This window comes from Megalopta genalis, chromosome 4, assembly GCF_051020955.1.
Source record: "Megalopta genalis isolate 19385.01 chromosome 4, iyMegGena1_principal, whole genome shotgun sequence".
Lineage (NCBI taxonomy): Eukaryota > Metazoa > Arthropoda > Insecta > Hymenoptera > Halictidae > Megalopta > Megalopta genalis.
In genome coordinates this window covers 8,659,172-8,679,097 of record NC_135016.1, presented here as the reverse complement: position 1 = coordinate 8,679,097, position 19,926 = coordinate 8,659,172, and the positions used below count along the sequence as shown (strand labels likewise).

The window sequence follows — 19,926 nt, the reverse complement described above, 5'->3', positions numbered from 1 at the left end:
TCCGATTAAAACACCGAACTCCGTCAGCAGGAAATAATTGAAAGTAATCAGGATCTGAAGAACTTATCAGCAATTAAAAGGAACCTGTGCCGATGCAAAGAACGCGTTATGGCACGTGTCCTTTGCGAACGTACGCACCGAGCGTATCGCAGCCGGTGGAACTACCCGTTCTTAGACGAACGCGTGTGCGTGGCCTTACAGCCCGCAATCGCACCGGCGGATGATGAATTATTAATTGCCGGCCATTCATTTACAGCCTGCTACCGGTCTCCGCAACGGTTCGCACGAATCCCGATTAAAACGGCGCGATGTGTAACTACACGCCTCTTGTTCGAAGAAACACGATTGTGTTTTACGTGCGTTGAACGCTGACGATGACTGCCGGCGACGGCCGCGCGATTAATCTTCGTTTTATTCAGCGCGGAAATCATGGGAATCAAACCGAGATTAATCTTGATCCCCGGCGACTTTTACCGGAATCAATCCGGTTCAACAGTTTTGCTGGCGAAAATCGACTCGCCGTGGAATCGTGAATTCGCGCAGCTGGCTTTCAATTACGACAAAGGAGTTTCTCGATATTCAATTTTAAATGATCGTTGTTAATCGCGTTAGATTGTTAAAAATCTGGTATATAGATCGCGAGGAATTATTTCTTGGAGTGTTTCGTTCAAAATTGGAGAAGGTTTGTCTAATTTGGCCAGTGTTTGCACAAGTTTGATCAAGATTGCGCATACAATTTTTTCCGCGTTTTTTGCGCTAGATATGTTGGACTATAATCTTAATAGAATTTGTACACTGAATAAAGAATTCAGATATCTTGGATTCAGATGATCGAGGTTCAAATTAATCTTTAAAATAAGCTAATTTTAGCAAGCGAGTTTGCATAAGGATCCGCAGCCTAATTAAAATGGATGCTTGAATTAAGTAATATTCGTTCAGTCGATTCATTCAGTCTTTATAACTTTGAAACAAAAAATGTGATATCAGGAATTTTAACCGGCTCGGAACGTTCACTGTTAACAATGAAGAACAAGGGTCACGTCCGAAACGACCTTGTACTTCCTCATGGCTGCTGCTGTCATTAGAGACCCGGGAAGGGATTGATGGACCCGTGACCAGCATATCACGTGACGAATAATTAGTTTGACTGTGTTCAACGGCCATTTGGCGGCAACTGGCCACGTGTTACGACACAGCTCGCATTCGAAGAGAGACGATCAGAGTGTACCGCAGCGATGTAGCAACCGAAGTGTCGAATTCAGCGGCTCGGGCACGTCGAGAGTACCGTTTCCTCGGTAGGCACGGCTCGCGCGCTTGTGCACGCACGAAATAATCGACTTGAACGATCGACCACGGCGAGGACAACGACGGGGCCGCGCTCGGAGTGTTGCCGTAGAAGGACTGGCGACTGGAGGCCAGTCGAATGAGTAGAGGGGCTCACTGCGAACACGCAATGCCCGTACACCGTCGCGAAAGCGCGCCTCACTCGCTCACACACGCTCACGTAGGTCAGGAACTACGTGAATGGATCGTAGGGATCTAGGATTTACGCAAACCCCCATTACGTCAAACAGAAACAAACGAGGTTCAGATTTTTATCCCTGAGGGGCCTCAGGTCACTGAGAAAGTTTCCTTTCAAATTTGATCGGAGCCCAGTTTAGTTGGGGTTTAGGTTTGATCTTGTTTGGCCGTGTCTGAGACTGTGATTTGTTCAAACCCTTTTTTATTCATCGAGTTAACACAACTGAGACTCCAACATTTTTATCTCGAAAGGATCTCGGATCACTGAGAAAGTCTCCTTTCAAATTTAGTCAAGGTCTGATCAGTTCAGTGTTGAGTTTGATCTTGTTCGATCATGTCTAAGGATATGATTTTTTTCATCCCTCTTTTATCAAGCTGACATAAACGAGATTTAACAACTTCCATCTTAAAAGGACCTCAAGCCAAAGGAGTACTGAAGTTTGTGTTTTAATGAGCCTTATGTTTAACCTAGTTTGGCACACTTATATGAAGAAACTGATTGACTTAGTTGACAAACCTTTAAATATCTCTCAATTTATGCTATTTACACCAATGTATGTCCGTAAAATGCACATTTGATAATCACCAGACTAGGAATCATCTTGTTTGACAATGTTTGACGTCTAGAAAAATTGAATACCACGAACATTCGAGTATGTCTTAATGCATGCTGACCATCTGCATGAATGAATAACTGTAGAACACAACTTCACGATCACTAGACTGCAGTGTAACTTGTATGACCATGTTTGACGCAAGAAAAATGAAGATTGCGTCAGAATTTTAAGTTGAAGATAACGCGACTCCATTCGCTGATTACTCTGACGTTCTCTCTACTCTCTTTTTCGCTCGCAAACATCCAAACTATGCAGCTCATTGACCTCCGATTCCCATTGTTTGCGCAAACAGTCTCCCGCAAGCAATCACCACGCAATCAAAGCAAAGCTCGCATTCCGACGACGCGCAAAGCGCATTCGTTAATGAAATGAGCCCGCGGGGGCGCACTGGAATTTCATCGCGATCCAAATAAGATTCGGTTTCGTTTCGCCTAGTTCGGCACTATTTCACGTCATCGGCAACGAGCTGAAAACGAGCGATCACTGACAGCCAAAGGGGCTCATTAAAATCCACGTCCTCGCGAATACCGCGTCCGCGAGACACGGACGCTAACAATAACTATGTCAGACGGTACCAACACCGTCGGCTCTCCGTTCGTCACGTGTCTATTCCGTGCGTGGACTCGACCGGCGGCGTTCGTTTATAATTGCATCTCGCGAAAGAGACGAACACGCACACTCAGTCCCCGCGAGACAAACTTGCGATACGCTTCGTTTCTTGTCCGTGGGCTTGTACAATCAACGACAGTGCGTTTCTTTGAAAGTGTTACTTTACCATTCGCGTTCGACGCGCAACATTTTATTACGGCGAAAGGGAACTAGGAAAGCGGCAGGTTTTAATCGATGTCGGAATTAATGGATCGTGCCAGCGACGAATACCGAATGACAATGTCAACATCGAATACTTCGAGCGACAGTTAGCAATATTTCTTACGCAATAATTTAATCGCATGCTGGTTTGTTTCTATAGTGATCGTCTGAAAACGTGTACTAACAAATCGACGGTTCTTAATCGATGTCGGGATAAATACGCGTTTGCGATAGTAATTGCAGTGTTTGCTGACAAATCAACGGATCGTGCTACTGAATACTGAATTAATACTAGGTTTACGGAACCCGTTAAAGTGACAGGTGAATAATTTTCTAATTTGCGATTGTTCAGATCGTGCAAAAATACGTTTACGAGTCAATCATTCGGTGTACGCGTTACTTGCGGCGAATATTGCAACGACACCGGTTAAAAATCCGGATAAATGTTACTTTCATAAATTAATACGAAAAGGACTGCTTTTAGTGCCCCGTAAATCTAGCATTAAAACGTCAACATCGAATGCTGTTAATGTTTCTTGCGCAGCAAAATGAATGCGCGTAGGATCTTATCCTGATCGACTGGAAAAGTGCGCTATTTGTTTAATTTCGCGGCGAACGCTCGTTCGCAATGAACGCGAACGGATCGCGTAGATCGCGACGTCGGTATCGAATGCTTCCATCGCGACAGCAACGACCGACGCATAATAATAATCCGCGCACAATAAACTGGAACAATTTAGACAGCGAGCACACAGCAAAGCTCGACAATAATCGACCGTTGCCGTAAGAGCCTAGACAACCCTAAATTAGCCTCGCCGACAAGAATCACTGTCGAGCGTTGTACGGACCGGTGTTTATTCGCCGTCGAGTGCGGAGCCAGAGACCGAAACTTCGAGCGAGAGCGTCTTGCGTAGGAAGAAACGAGGCCTGCCTCCAATGATGATGACGATAGCCCGGTCCCCGGTGCCGGTGAACGATGCCGATGGTGTGACGTAGCGATGGTAGTGGTGGTTGATGGTGATCGCGATGACTGTGCCGCTGGTGGTGGTGGTGGTGCTGGTGGTGGTATGGTGGTGATCAGCATCGTGCAGCATTTGCAACGTACAGTGCCGTTTCTGTGCTGCCAGTGAACGGAACACGCGTTTCTTCTCTCGCTGTTGCAAGTCAAACCCGATCCTAGACAGTGATTTTGGTGTTCACCGTGCTCCGTATGCGATCGCAAATCTCGAACCGAGGCGAGGGCTCGCGAGACAGCGACGAATTCCTGGGACAACAATAATTCGAACTCCGGTGTTGAACTCGAGTGTGCCGACCTATTCAGTGAACTTTCAACCCTCTCGGGTCACAGCTTAACTCTTTGCACTTCAAAGAGCACTGCTAGGACAGTATCGCCGGGTTTTCGTAAACGGACGTTCAAAATTGCCGAGGCCAAGTGGAATTTCATGTTCGGTCAATGGAAAAAAATTATAAAAAAATAAACCGGAGGAGTCATCTTCGAGATTACCTTTTTATCTGATTCGTAATCCATTAAGTGGACAATGTTCTGCGTCGAATTGCTTAAAACGCGAATTTGTCGGACGCCGCATGATTAAACGTTTAAAAATCGTATGAACTTCTTCTTTCTGCGTTTTCTCTATCTAAACTCGCGGTATTATAGTTGCAACGAATCATTAGAAAATGAACGATGTTAAAAAGGAATTTAAATAGTCGGTAAATGTTGTTCTTATTGTTATAGAAGCGTATCAAATGAAAACGGAGACGTTTCAGTTCCGTTTTTCGCAACGACTCCTCGCACAGAGCTAAATTAAATTGTCCGCACACGCGCGCTTCTTTGAACATAAATCGCAAGACAAGGGATTGATAAATTCTTGCATAAATTAATCGACTCGCCCAGTGTTTCAAGCGCAAAACGCAATACGAATTCCAATATATCAATTCGAATGTAGCAAGAGCGTTCCGCATCGCTCAGAGGCCGGCAGCAGACATTTAAATTCCGTGCGGCTCGGAGCGGTCGGCACGGCGAAGGGTTAAATTGTTTTCGGGGACTCCGAACATTTTTCAATATGTCGCAACGAGCGCCGTGATTCGTCTGTAACAACATTTGCGGAGCATCGAGGAATTCTGGCGCGAAGAGTTCCCAGGAGCCACCACGCCCCCGCCGGGTCCGCATTTCTGTCGGCGACGACCCCGAAGAAGGTATATTCCGTCTGGATCGTTGCCCACTTCCCATCGGCGTCTCATGAATCTCTATAAGGCCGTCAAACGAGTAATTCGTTCGTGCGTCTCCCTTTCTCTTTCTCGGCTCTCTCGTCTCCGTCCGACCCTCGCCACTCTCGTTCCTCTTCCTCGCGCGGTCCCGGCCGGTTCTTTTCCGAAAGATAATGACCGCCGTATGAATAGAAACCGTCCGATGGTGAATTTTACAACCGTAAGCCGGGGCCTCGCGTAATCTGCATCCTTTCGTGAATGGCGGAGCGGAAGGGGCGGGGAGAGGAGCCGGGAGGATTCTCGAGCGGAAGGGGCTGAAAAATAAAGAGACACGAGAAACCGTGGAGAACCGGCTGTGAAACGATGACGTCCCCGCGCGGGAATCTAATTATCATATTCGCCTCGACGAGTTACGCGCGAGCTTATTAATCCGCGGCGGAAGGGGGCGAGAGGAAAAACGGAGCGCGTCGACGCGTTTCAATGGATTCCAACGATTCCGCCGCGATGCCGCGGAAAATACGGCGCTTTCTAGCGGCGCCTGGATACTTACTCGCGTGCCATAAAGACAACCGGCCGCGACGAGAGTCCATTAAACAGCGTGAAACGAATCCGCCCGATGAGATCGTTCTGCGTACACTGCCCGGCAAAAGTTTCCTCGCGCGGATCCCAGGATCACTGGCTCTGCGAAATTTAGGCGGGACCCGATGCTTTTCACTCGGATGTCTGTGAGAACTAGGAAATTGATAATGATGCTAGCCCTCGCAAAAAGTGTTCGAAGAATTTTTGAAACGCGATTATTATTTTCAAGCTGAATGATCTTTTTATTAACGGCGAAGGGACTAGCTTACTGCACGGTAACTATAATAATTTTCTTTTTTATTTTCCTGCTACTTGGAGTAACAACAGAACTAACGAAACTCTCGTTTTTTAACTTTCACCCGAGCCTGTGTATTTAAAAAATGCGTTTCGTTTACCTCGGTAACCTTTACGTTTCTTAATTTCATCCAAATTAATAAACCCAGCGAACTGTTCTAAAATTGTTGAAATTGTGAAGACTCTGTTGCAGGAAATGATTCAATAAATTTCTTCATTCAAATGCATATTATGATAAAAATGGCGAAAATCTAAGTTAATCAGTTCAGTCATGTCATTTTTATAAAATAACATATTATTCATTTCTAGTATTCGATTAGGTTTCGAGTTAACATCTTGACTGACGCGTTACCCATGTGTGGACGATAGAGTTATTTGCTCAGATTTGAAAATTAATTTCTACGTTACTCTGGTACATGTTCCTATTTTTATTAGGACCCGCAAAACGTAAGGATATTTCCATTCAAAATAATTAATGTGATACAACTCAACGGTACAACATTGATTTCATCTAATGAAATACTTTAGTTATGTGAAATTTTTGAGGTCGTTTCCGAGACCGTCAAAGTGTTACTAGTTAGCTGTTCTAACGCAAAATGTTGTCGGTTCTTTATGACGAGAATACTCGTCAAACCAGCTAACTGGTTAACGAGGATATACACTTTGATGTACAGCGTTAAATTATATAGTTTATAAAAGTGTTGTATTCAAACAAAATATGAAGAAAAGAAAATATGTAGTAATTATATACAGTAATCATATACAATTGAATATACAGTAAAATATACACTATAATTACAGTAGCTTACACACTTTCTAAAAGGACCGCAACAACCAATCGGGTCGCGTGCATCTCCCAACAAATCGAATAAAATTGCCGCGCGATCACGGCGAACAGAAACGAATCTAGCAATCGAAGTAGTACAGGTGGTTGTCTTTTGAGCGGCCCTGTATCGCTTGGCGCGAAGCTTGCTGACCAGTCGGGATACCAAGGAATTTCCCACAGATGTTTACAAGTTCCTGAGCCAACAATCGACCCGCGGCCGTAAAACGCGCGAGCTGGGGGCATTAAGCGGCGCGAAATGAAACTGGATCGGCCGGCACCGCTTCAGAAGGCCGGCCGTTGTTCGTCCCCCCATTAATTTCATCGTTTACTTAGCGAGGTGCAACGAGTGCGCCAACGAGCATCATGTTTAAGCGCAATTGTTTACGATGGCTCGTGGAGACGACCGTTCTCCGTCGGGCACTTCCGAGCAGAAGCGGCTGTAGAACGGTTTATCCTGGTCCTCGAGCAGATACGGTTTATCGCTTCCTCTATTATCCCTATTTAATGGCGTGTGCCGCAAATCATTCACCGATGGCCGTGCCCGCTTCTTGATCTCTATACGATGTCCTAGTGCCGCTGGTTTAGCGAGGCCGCGCGATGCGATAAACTTTTTAGGATCTCCTTCGGGCCCGTCTGGGTGTCTTAAAGATCCATTGAAGCGATGTCTTCTCGTTTACTAGCATTTGTCACCGGTTTCCGATTTTACGACCGGCCCGGAGACAGATTATACGCGCGCAAGATTTAGAGCCGGCCGGTATATTCGATCGCACATTCATGAATGAAATTTGCAGAGAAGTGTCACTAATTCTGCAACATGTTGAAGCGCGTTCTCCGCTCTTTAAGGTGTCGCCATTGGTTAAAGTGAAACTTTTCGTTGGACGTTATTTAAAATCGATTTAAATAGACCGGAGAGAAATGATTTAAATAGACTGTAGAAAATTCCACAAGTATTATTCTTTTCAATGATACGTTCATGAATGAAAATGTTCTTCAAGTGCAACTATTTCTATGCTGTATTGATGTGCATTGCCTGCTCTTTGAAATGTATTATTGATTAAAGTGATACATTTTGCTGGACACTGTTTAAAATTAATTTAAATACGTAAAGCTAATTCGAGGTGACTACAGAAAATTCCACAATTATTGTTATGTTCAATTACACATTCATGAATGAAAATTACCCTCAAATTCAACAATTACTATGCTATATTAAAGAACGTTCCCTGACCTATAATATGACCCTCGCAACATAAAATTAATTTCGCACTGCCCGTTTCAGCACCGAGTCTAAATCAATGTCTATACCGAAGAATCGTGTATATTTAAGCGAAAACTAGATTTTCCATCAGCGCAGTCACAGCGCGTGAAACTGAATGCATCGGGAGGACGGTGCACGCATCGTCGCCTATTTGTTTCCATTTATTTCCCGATTGCAATCGTCGATTTAATTTCCGATGGTAGCCGGCGCAACGAATTGGTGCATGACCATCGATAAACTTGTGCCGAACCGAATATTGTACGTGACGATCGAAGTCGCGTACAATATAAGTCTCGCTCGAGCGATCCTGTCCTTGGCTCGGATCGGTATTTTCGTCGTTGGAAAAGGAAACGGCGAATCCGCAATAACAGACGAGCAGAGAAACGTAATCGTTGCGTGGACGTATCATTTGGCGCAATAAATCCGCGTGGATCGCGAGCGACTATTGGCCAAAGGCGACACCGCTATCCCGCGGACAATCTGCGCGAGTCGCAGTTGCAGCTGCAGCCTGCACGTGTTAAGTGCTCCTCGTAGATCGTCTCGATCCGCCGTGTCAGTGGTCGGCCGGGTGATTAGTGTCGTGTTGTCGCCTCGACGTCCATCGATCTGCATAGCCAAGTAACTTTTTCGATCATTCGCGCAGCTTTCCGCGTCAACGTTCAAGTCGCTAACTGCGTTTCTATAGCTCGAAATAGTCCAATCCGCATCTCTCGTTCTCAGTGTTTCATAAATTTCAATTTACTACCAAATCTCAAATAGGAAACTTATTCATTTTCGCCACTGAAAAATTCCTTATATCGAAGAGGAAGCAAAAAACTTTCCTGAAATTCGACCAAACGATGTTTAGAGAGATTAGTTGACTAGGCAATAGTCTAATAAATAAATATTTACAAGAAATTCCAATTGGTTCGAGCGATAAAAAGAGTAAAAAACTTCCACTTTTGTTCTAATCTCAGATTAAAAAAAGTTAAGGAATTCAATTCTTGTTATCCTTTCTTGTCACTGCTATGAATACAAATTTTTCCAGCTATTGTTTAGTAAACTAGTTCTTCTAACATCTCAAAAAAAGGTTTAATCCCCTGGCCTAATTATAGAGAAATTATTCCATGCTAAAAGAGGCGGCAGACTACTTGCATGGCTCGCTGCAAGTGCTTAGAGGTTCACCAATTAGATAAACGAACTATAATCGTTGATTGATCGGTAACAAACTTTATTGAATATCGTTCAGTTGCTAACGTACCGAACCCTCGATTTGTCAATCTCTTTACTGTTTAGTCGCATTCAGCTCTATGAAACGAACCGATGTCTAATTTTACCTTTGGCACACTGAAAACGCATCGCCGCAGTCGACGGTGACACGTCGCCAGGTGAATCGGGATTCGTTTGAAGGAAGAAAAATATCCGCGGCTCATTATGATTCGAATGAATAAGGTCTTTATGATTCTTGAATGAGTTAGCAGCGTTAAGACTGTCTGATGATATGTCCGACGTGTAATAAATGGTCGGCGTTTTAGTTTGAAGCCTTTTCGAGGACTTAATGGATATCTCGAAACACGCAACGCCGCGCCGGCGCCATCTTGCCCGAGGGCGTCTTTTTCAGTGAGCGTCGTTGAGAACCCCCTTTCATTAGCCTCAAATTCAGCCTTCGAGCGAGTATCGTTCCGCGAAAAAATCTGGGGTGGTCCACCGTAGGTGGTATCCCATCAATTTCGACTACCGGAGCTTGTTTCGTCTCGCTGTGCAATGATCGATCGCTAACAACCATTCGTATCTGTCTCAAACCGCGAGAGACTTCGTTTGAAGCGCGTCCAAAAGATTACAAACAATTCCTGCAACGTGCTGCGTAGCTAAGAAATACGCGAGCCGTCGATACATTGTCACATTTTAAATAATAATAATAATTTTACGATATTTTTCGCGCGTTCTGTAATTAGTGTAATAATCGATTGAGCACAATGTACTAAAGAAAATTTCAAAATATCATCGAAGGCAGTTCATTTCAATGTTCAAGTTTGCTCGGATAATGTTCGAACGTGTTCAAATAATGCCCAAACATGTTCAAATGATGCTCAAACATGTTCAAATGATGCTTAAATATGTTCAAATAATGCTCAAATATATACAAATAATGCTGAAACGTGATCAAACGCCGTCAAACCTCTTCAAACCCGCGACGAATTTTGCGACGAATCCAACGGTGACCGTTTCCTCATCGTAGGAGCGTTTTCCGCGAATCGAGCACCAGGTGAGAGGCCCATTCATTCCGCAATCGAAGTCACGCCCTTGATAACGATATCGGCGGCGCGGAGCAACTTCTTGCTTATCGTGTTCGGCAAATATTCGCTGGATTTACTGCGTCGTTAGAGTCCGAGGCCCGACGTCCGCGATACCCGACGCCGTTTAGATTCTCTCTTCATCGAAAAGAGGCTGTAGAACCACGGCAATAATCTGGCGATCTCGATCGAACCGGCCACAACAGACTCGCCGGTGTTTCAGTGTGTTTGCACGGCGCGCGGGTGTTAAATGCGTTCCATCTGCCGGCGAGATTAGCCGTCATTGATGGCCAGAGAAAGAGACAGAGAGAAAGAGAGAGAGAGAGAGAGACAGGGAGAGATGCTGCTGCCTCTGGGGCGCGAGTATAATCGAGAAACGCTTGAATAAAAATGATTTATACCTGCCGCGATGCGCCGCGCAGATAGCGGATTCAATCCAGCCGCGACGATGCCACGCCGAGTCTACACGGTGTCCGTGAAGTTTCTTTTCACTGACGAATGCTCCACTTTCTCGCAATTGAATCCAATAGACAACGGTTAGGGTTCTTGAAAGATGTGGGAATGCTTAGGTCCTGTTCCAGCTTCGGGGCTAAGATGATTTATCAAGCTGCGAAATGCGCTGGGAAATTATTTCCTTTTTTTCGTGGATCGACGAGATACTGCTGTATCTCAGATTGATGTACAGCTCGAAAGGTGTTGCTTTGAGAGTCTTTCTCGTGTGGTTATTTTTGGTAATTCACGATAGGAGTCCTGCAGACGTCTCTGGCTTCCAGTCTCAAGTGGAAAATGACATCCTTCGATAAGATACTCGGAATTACCTCTCAAGATTATTACCAGAGAAATTTCCTGAGAACTGGAAGCTGGTGCACGTGCAATTTAACGCAGATACGGAGTACTGACAGAGAAATATTTAAATTAACTCATATAGCGATAGCTATATACATAATTAACTCGATTAGTTTTAGGTAGTTTAACTTTCTAAGGTAGGATAGAAAAATTCAAGTGTACCTTCAACTCAATAAATTGATTGAAAAATGAAGGTTCCGTACTCATTTTCAACTAATTATTTCTGAAAGTGCATTTTATGAATCCTACAGAAAAGTAGAAAATGACATTCTTTGACCAGACAGCTGGAAATACCTTCGAGAATATTATAGAAGAAATTTGAGACCTAAAATGTAACGTCTTCATCTGCTGATTTATGTAATTAAAGCTAGGTGCTTATAAGTGTCTGATATATGATATATAGTAAAAAATGACACCCTTTAATCAGACATATTGACCTGCCATCAGAACATTATAGAACAAATTTATTGAAATTTGTGCAATTAAATCCAGAGTCCTACAAACGTTTAACATTTAGTTTCAAGTAGAAACCGATATCCTTTAATCAGACATATGGAACCACAATATCATGTGAGAAATTTTATATCTTTAAATCACATAATTGACATGATTCGCGTCTACTTGTTTTCGAAATTAAGGCCGCACTTCCATAAATATACACCACTTAATCCGAAGTAGAAAACGACACCCTTTGATCAGACAGTCCCAAAAACCGGGCCACAGAAAAGTCAGCCAGCAATTTCCCGTGCCCGAAGGCGGTCGCACCCCGAAACCAGCGAATCAACAAAGTTCTCGAGAAGTGGCCTCGATAATTAACTTATAATTTCTATCGTTGAAAGTGTGGCAACAGCTCCGTCAATTCCGAGCGAGCCTCGCCTAATGGAAGCAAACAGCCGGCCTGAATAATCCGACCAAGGCGAAGCGACCATCGCCTTGGAATCTTGAAGCGGCGGGTAATTTGAATTCTTAATCGCGATCCTCGTAGCCCACGCGGCGTCTTCGCTACCAAAAAAAGCCACGGAGCACGGCTCGGTTCGCCGATAAAAGAAACCACCTTCGCAGCTCTCGTTTTATCCAGCTGCCGGGTACCCCAGGTTCCTCGAAAAGAGAATTCCGCCCCCGTCTCGTCGCGACGGGGGCAAATTTTGCAACAAAAACTGGCGCAGCTCGCGCGAACATCCGCGAGATACGGTTTCGCATAAAGGAGGTTCTCATAGAGCGTGGAAAGCATCGGCGGGACCGTCTACTTGATGCTAATGGCGTGTCCACGAGTGCCGGCGAGCTTTAAAGTGCTCCTCGCCGTTGCACTTTCCTCGCCAGCCTGTTTTGCCTCTTTTCTGCTACGGATATACTGTTTTTTTATACGCCCAGAGCCGCGTGGAAACTCTATTAAATCCTCCGCGACGGGCTGCTGCGAATTTTAATGGCGGAACGGAGCCGGGAAATTCGGATCTTCGAGTTCATTGGCCTGGTCTTCCAGCGAATAAATTGTTTAGGATGCAAAAGAGCTAAAGCGCCGGCGCATTTAACATGCTAGCTTGAGTTTTGTGCGATTTTAGAATATGCTTCTTTGCGATCAACGTTAATGCTTTCATTCGATCTGATATTGGGTGATCTGACCAATAAACGAGCACCCCCAGTGAATAAATATTCCTGTGGTATGTTGAAAAGTAACGCTCATCATACCGTTTTCAAATTAAAATTTATGCAGTAATTATATTGTACACTTACAAATGTTTTTCGGATGTCATTTCGTAAAAATGTATTGATTTTATTAAATGTTCATTCATTGGTCTGGTGGTAGACTTGTTTTGCATAATAGAAGTCACTTTCATTTAACATTATAAATTTGCTGTTCATTTATATCCAGGGAATGAATTTGAGTTGCAGAAATGATTTAGAACCCAAACTTTATAAAAAACGAGAATGATTTTCTGTGTTTGGAAAGATAAATATATATGAAAGAAAAAATAAAGAGCATTACTGTACCATGATGCGAAAAAAATCGACAAAAGGCTTAATTTTTGGGATTTAAACATTTTTTCGAATTGATATGGAACTAGTGTTGAAGTTGTAGCTATAGCTGTCAGAACAATTTTCTTCGAGCGACAGCGGCACAGTCTCTAGCAATAAGCCTCACGTGCTCGCCTTCATTTTCAATTCATTGGAGCTCGTAAAAGCGGCATCGGCTCTAATCGATTATTCCGCGGGCTAGCTGGAGATAAGTCGCCAGCAGGATGACAGTCCTGAGACATTTTTACCCTGTCCGCCTCTGCTGCTTGTTAGCAATCCCATCACGAACTCCTGGAAGACATATTTTAGCGGTCGCACGAGGAACGTTCCCCGAATCGCGTTCCTTAAAGGGATTGTCACCGGAAACTTTGGTATGCAAAATTTATCAGATTGATGCCGACCAAGCGGTCTAATAAAAATTACAACTTGCAAATATTTATACAATTCTAGCAGGTATCTTTTGGATAAACACAAAATTTAAGAGGGATTAGTTAAGTACTGAAAAATTGAAAGCAGCTTGCGGATCTTTGTGCGAACAAATTTGCTGTAACAGTCATAAAAAGCAAGAGCTAAATAAAAATTTCATCTCTTAAGTATTTTAGCAAATTAAAAGTAATGTAACAGTGTTAATAAATTTTTCTAACATTTTCACTGTTTCGAGTTTTATAAATCCATTTTTGTCAAAAATGCACAAAATTCTCAGCTAATTACTAAAATGCTGAACTTAAACTCTAGATGTAAATTAACAAAGACTTCACAATTCAAACAAAAATTGCATTTACTCTGATATTTTTTCCTTATATTTACTCTGAAATAGGAATTAAAAAACACGATGGGTAACCTCTTTAATTATACAGAAGACACAGCTTAATTAAATATTTTAACCCAATGATTGTGGCTACAAACGTGGCAGTTTAATTAAAAAAGCAGGATAAATCATACAAGTGTCTGGCATTTAGCCTGAAATAGATACAGACATCTTTTGATCAGACATATGAAACTATCTCTCAAAATACCGTGCGAGTAATTTTAGATCTTTAAACTATAAACAATCGCGCGCATCGCGTCGCTAGAATCGCTGCAACTATCCCATATCTCTGAGTTGCAGTTTTGTGAGCACGTTCTTGAAACATCGTTCTCCACGACTATCAAACATCGAATCGATCTCTTTGCTCCTGCGGAGGATAATACCAGTTTAAAGCGAACGGGTTACGTGACGCCGATTTCCCATGGATCCAGATGAAAGTCCACGATCGTTCCCGCAGATCTTTTCATGGCTGTGCTAACAGGGGCACGAACTTCGACTTTCCTCGACCCCGACACACGCGGACGGTACACTCTACCTGAGGAATTACCACGGCCACGTGCACGTGAATTATTCAGCCGTGACGTAACGACACGGATTAGCGTTAAATTGCCGGGACGCGGTCGTAGGAGGAAGGACGACGTACAGATCGGACGGTTCTTAACCTCGCCCGGCGCAATTAGTCCACGGAGTTTCATCGGTCAACGATTTACAGCCGATTGTTCACCGCTAACGAGACGCTTTGTTCAGCGACGCTCCGGGGAAATTGCGCGAACGCCCCGACAAACTTTCCGCCCGCGAAAACTGCTCGATTAGGAAAAACTCGTTGCTCGTTTGCTACCGCCACACCTGTTGACGGAGTCATTTTTTAATTAGGGATGCGGGCGCTTCGGCGGTTGCGGTCGCCCGCTGCGATCGTCGATCTCCATGAAAATTATTTAGGAATTGCATCGATTCATGCGTCAAGACATTTTCAAAATGCTTAGCATATTTTTGATACGGACTATAACACCGGAATTAAAAAGTCAGTCACAGTGAAATTATAAAAATGTTTCTTCGAAAAATCTTTCTATAAACTTTTCTATTCAAGCATATATTAATAATCGAGAACATGCAAGATTTGAATACCATTGTTATAAAGTAATATAAATTATTAGTCGCATTTAGAGCTTTGTAGGTTCAATGTTAATTTAGTCAGCGCCGAAAGGGTTAACAGTCTGAAAAGTTCATATAATTTGCGGCACGATCCAGCAGGATCGTCGACTGGCGAACTGTATCTGACGGTAAAATTTTCCAGAAGGACGGGAAACACCATTATCACCGCCGCCACCATCGAGTTCCTCGGTCCAGACGTCGCCTCGCGGATTGGGTTACACCTGCGGTCCCATAGATGGATCCTTGTACGCTGTGGTTCACCAGGGTGCTGCCGGTGGTGCCCGCGGCTCGCCATTGACAGTTTCCATGGACAGTGGCATCAGCAGTGCCCCACCGCAACGACCCAGCCCACCCGAGCCAGAGCCGGACAACCAGGCTCATGGTGATCTTGATAAACTCCTCCATGATATGATGCTCACTGTCGAGGTAGGTGTCCGTTCGCCATTTACTATCTTATCGGCGTCGCGCCGTATCGATAAGCAAACGTTTCCTTCGAAATTAGAAACCTTGATAATCGATCTTTACTCGGAACCTTCACTTCTGGTCTACTTACGCTAAACAAGCAAACGGTTTCCTCCGAACTCGGGGACTTCGATAATCAATTTTCACTCGGAACTTCAACTTCTGGTCTACTTACGCTAAATAAGCAAACGTCCTTTTCCCTGGAATTGATTGATGACGGATCTTCGCGTGGAATTTTAGCTTAGCGCTGGTCTACTTAACTAACTACGATTTGTTACGTAGCTACGTTCATTAGCACTTCTTTGTCCGTGCTCGTTGGTAATGAATTTCTAGACGAGCAAGGAGAATTATTCAGAGCTGGGCACAATTTTAATCGGATCACGGATTAAAGATAAAGAATAACGAGTACAATTTTATTCGATGCTAACGAATAAATATTCAATCGATTCAAAATTTATCCAAAAGAATATAATTTTATATTCAGAATATATATATATATATAATTTTATTCTAATAAGAATTCATTCGGGTAAGATTTTATTCGGATAAAGAATTTTTCGAATACAGAATTTTTCGAATTATTCGAGTACAGAATTTTTCGAATTATTCGAGTACAGAATTTTTCGAATTATTCGAGTACAGAATTTTTCGAATTATTCGAGTACAGAATTTTTCGAATTATTCGAATAAAGAATTATTCGGATACAGAATTTTTCGTATTATTCGAATAAAGAATTATTCGAATTATTCGAGTACAGAATTTTTCGAATTATTTGAGTAAAAAATTATTCGAATACAGAATTTTCGAATTATTCAAATGAAGAATTATTCGAATAAATGAATAATGTAATTTACGACGAAGAATGAATTATTCGAAGAAAATATTCGACTAAAACGAATTAATTCGGGTTCGCCACATATTATTACTTCGATATCCACGGCTATTATTCGTAGCGAAGAATAATTCCCATTTTCAAGAAAATTAAAACATCGCGATATTAACGAGAGGGTTATAGATAGCAATAGTAGATTAATTCTAAAGCAAAGAATTTTGTGCGTCCACAAGTATGATTCTTAGCCATAGACATCATCAATTTTCTCTGTGTAAATCATCATCATTTTCTCACCAACTGACACAATTTAGGCTAGTAAAACTAGGAAACATAGAAAGCCGAAAAGTAGGAAACATCTTAATCCCCAATACGCAAGAGATCTACATCAAATCTTGTCTTCTTGAAGTCTATGCCAGATCCCCCGACGGAGGACTACCGAGCAGACAGGAGCGAGAAGATGTACATCCAGGAAAACCGGAGCTACAGCAGCCACACGAGTAACTCCCCGTCGACGTATTCCACGCTGAAGGACTCTTACAGGAGCTACGGCGCGGGTAAAGAGTCCAGCCCGCCTTACAACGCAAGCAGCAGCTACAGTACCCTGAAGAACGAGTACCGCGAGCCGGCGAAGATCGAGCACCGTCGCGAGGAGTTCGAGTACCGAGTGTCCCCGGACCGGAAGATCTCCGAGTCCTCGACGGACTCGTACAGGAAGCACGCGGACTCGTTTTCCCCGTCGGGGAACATCGATTACATCGACGAGGACATCCCCTATCACGCCCGGCAGACCAGCCAGCCGTTCTCGTACGGCGCCACCACGGACATGATCAAACACCAGAAACTGTCCTCGCCTTCCCTGGTCAGGAAGGCCTCGGTCAGGGGCGCCGCACCTGTTGTGGACTTCGAGGAGATCCTGGGGGAGAACTCCAGGCGACCCATTAGTCCTTTGAGCCCCAACACACCCGACCCGCCGCCGGAGTTCGCTAATGGGCCTGCGAAGACCAGCTCGGACCATGTAGACGGGTAAGTGATAGCCACCAAGTTTTCGCGGCGGAGATTAGATCCTCTATTAAACGATTGACCTAGATCTCGGGTCTTGAGACTACCCGGGGTCTAATGGCTAGGTGTGTCCCCGAGCTACGCCCCCGAAAGTGTCGAATGAGTCGTTCCTGGAGGAAAGTGGCTCGTCAAAATTGTAAATGGGCGTGCTGGGCGAATTGTTTGAGTTGTAATTAGTGAGCCGGGGATCTTTAGGCCGGATAAACATTGTTTATCGACGCACCCCAGTGTTTAAATTCTCATTATTTCCTTCATTACCTTTGTATTTTTTATATTGTTCAGAAATGTATTATTTGAGCCAAAAATTTTCTTATCAAAATTAATTTTTTGAACGCTTTCTTAAGAAATTGATTGGGTTATACCCAAGAATGTCTCGCAATCCGAAAGTAGGGGATTCTTGAGGTCATTTGAAGCAACTTTTTCCTTAGCGAAAATGCAATCCGCGGCTTCGTTTACGAGTTATCAACAAAAATCAGTGACCAATGAGAGGCGAGATCTGCTGACGCGGGACGGCCGAGCCAATGAGCGGAGCTGGGCTTCGCGCGCTCGTTGACTCGGCCGCCTCGCGTCAGCAGAGCTCGCTTCTTATTGGTTGGCGTTTTTCATTAATAACTCGTAAACGAAGCCGCGGTTTGCATTTTCGCTAAGGAAAAAGTTATTTCAAATAATCTAAGGAATCCACCATTTCCGGATTGCGAGACATTTTTTGGACAGCCTGTATAATGTCCCTCTACACTTTTCACGTCATATTTTTATTTTTATTGTAAAAATTGGATGGCATTGATCCTTGTGTAGTGGCAAACATTGTAAGATTCATTCAAATCGATCTTCTTAATTGCTTTTTTTAAACTGAACGTTGATCTTTTTATTAAACCTAATAGAAATAGCAAATGATGTGCACCGGCTTCGAAGAAATTAGAATTTAGGTGGGACGTTTGTTCGTAAATGTATCATAGTTTATCGAATTTATCTGGATATTTCACGATTTGGCTTTTATAAATTGACTCGTAAAAAAAAAACTTGTGTAGGTTCAACATTCTGGAAAAGCATCGGTCTTACCGTGGTAGTTTTCCTTAAAAAAATCACTATAACGAAAATAATTTTTAATCACCGCTAAGATGACGATCAAGAGACAACCGTGCAAAACTATTAAACTGTAAACGATCGTTCGCACGAAATGGTGGTTGATCTTCTTCCCGAGCATCAAATCTCTGAAAGCAAAATCCTGTAGCTTAAAGACCTCTAATGGCTCTACTAAAGCAGAATGTCTCGTGAAAGTTAGTTTGTCATAAATGCACAGCTATTCTGTCATAATAAGCAGCGGAATGAGAGACAAAATACTGGTCGACCGTAATTTAAGGAGCACTCCGAGGAGTCCCGGTAGCACAAAGAAGTGAACATCGCGATTACACAAGAAACGCGATGAATAATCGCCCGTTGGGAAACGGGGCCCTCGGACTTCCGGTCGGTAAAACGTCAACGGCCACATTAAACCGTAACTCCGGGTATCGCGGCGGCGTTAAATCTCCGCGGAACGACCGGCGTTATCAATCTCCCCATTTAGTGTCCGCGAAAAAGCGTCAAGTGGTAGGATGAGTCAAGCGCCTCTGCCGATTAATGTTGCACCATTATTCCCGTCAGATATCCGAGGACGCTTCCGTCCGGCCCTATATATATATATATATACACGGGCGCACACCACTCGGGCCGATTACCGGGTCCCTTTCTTTGGCAAGGCTCCCGGCTACGTTACCGTCAACTTCGCCCGGTGTAACGAATCCCGTAATTAAATGCTCAGACCGTCTAATAATAAATCGGCGAGCCGCGCGTCGTCCGCCGGCAACGTTTCATCGCGCTCGATATATGTCGCGGCCGTGTATTGTGAAACCAGGGGGGAGACTGGGCGAGTTTTCGGGGCACGATGACTGGAAGACGTGAACAGCCTACTTTGATGCAACGCTGTGGTGAACTGGTCACAAAATAGCACGGATATTTTTGGTCGATTCATTTGGACAATCTTCCTGAAATTCTTTCTTTTGGGAAATCGAAGATATTTGAGCTAGTGTCGTTTTGGTTTAAAAAAATCGCACAACGATGAAACTGGACTCGTTTTAAAGCCAGAAATTTCTCCTTCGATACGTTCGTATTATTTTTTGGCTACGATTTTTTTGCGTGACATGCCAGGTGGAAAACTGGAGACATGTTTTACCTCAAAAATGCGTTAAGTTCGAATATCTGTAGAAACTTTGAAACATTTTTTAGGAAGCTGCAATGAACGCAGATTTAAAGAATGGAGCTTTTCCTTTGCAGTGATGTAAGGAAAATTGATCTACGATTTTTTTTGGTCGTTTTATTGAACTTTGAATG

The 19,926-nt window shown here is 43.6% G+C and overlaps 1 protein-coding gene across 15 annotated transcripts in view; it reads left to right on the top strand.

Annotated features, from left to right (window-relative positions):
• The window catches only part of by (focal adhesion protein tensin), a 309,556-nt gene that overhangs the window by 267,298 nt on the left and 22,332 nt on the right, over positions 1-19,926 (top strand). For 14 of the 15 annotated variants that reach the window (XM_076521246.1, XM_076521247.1, XM_076521250.1 and 11 more), the window contains 2 exons: positions 15,348-15,631; positions 16,907-17,523. In XM_076521246.1, the coding sequence (XP_076377361.1) occupies positions 15,348-15,631; positions 16,907-17,523 (901 nt within the window). The remainder of the gene's footprint in view (positions 1-15,347; positions 15,632-16,906; positions 17,524-19,926) is intronic. The other variant, XM_076521245.1, reaches the window with a different exon arrangement.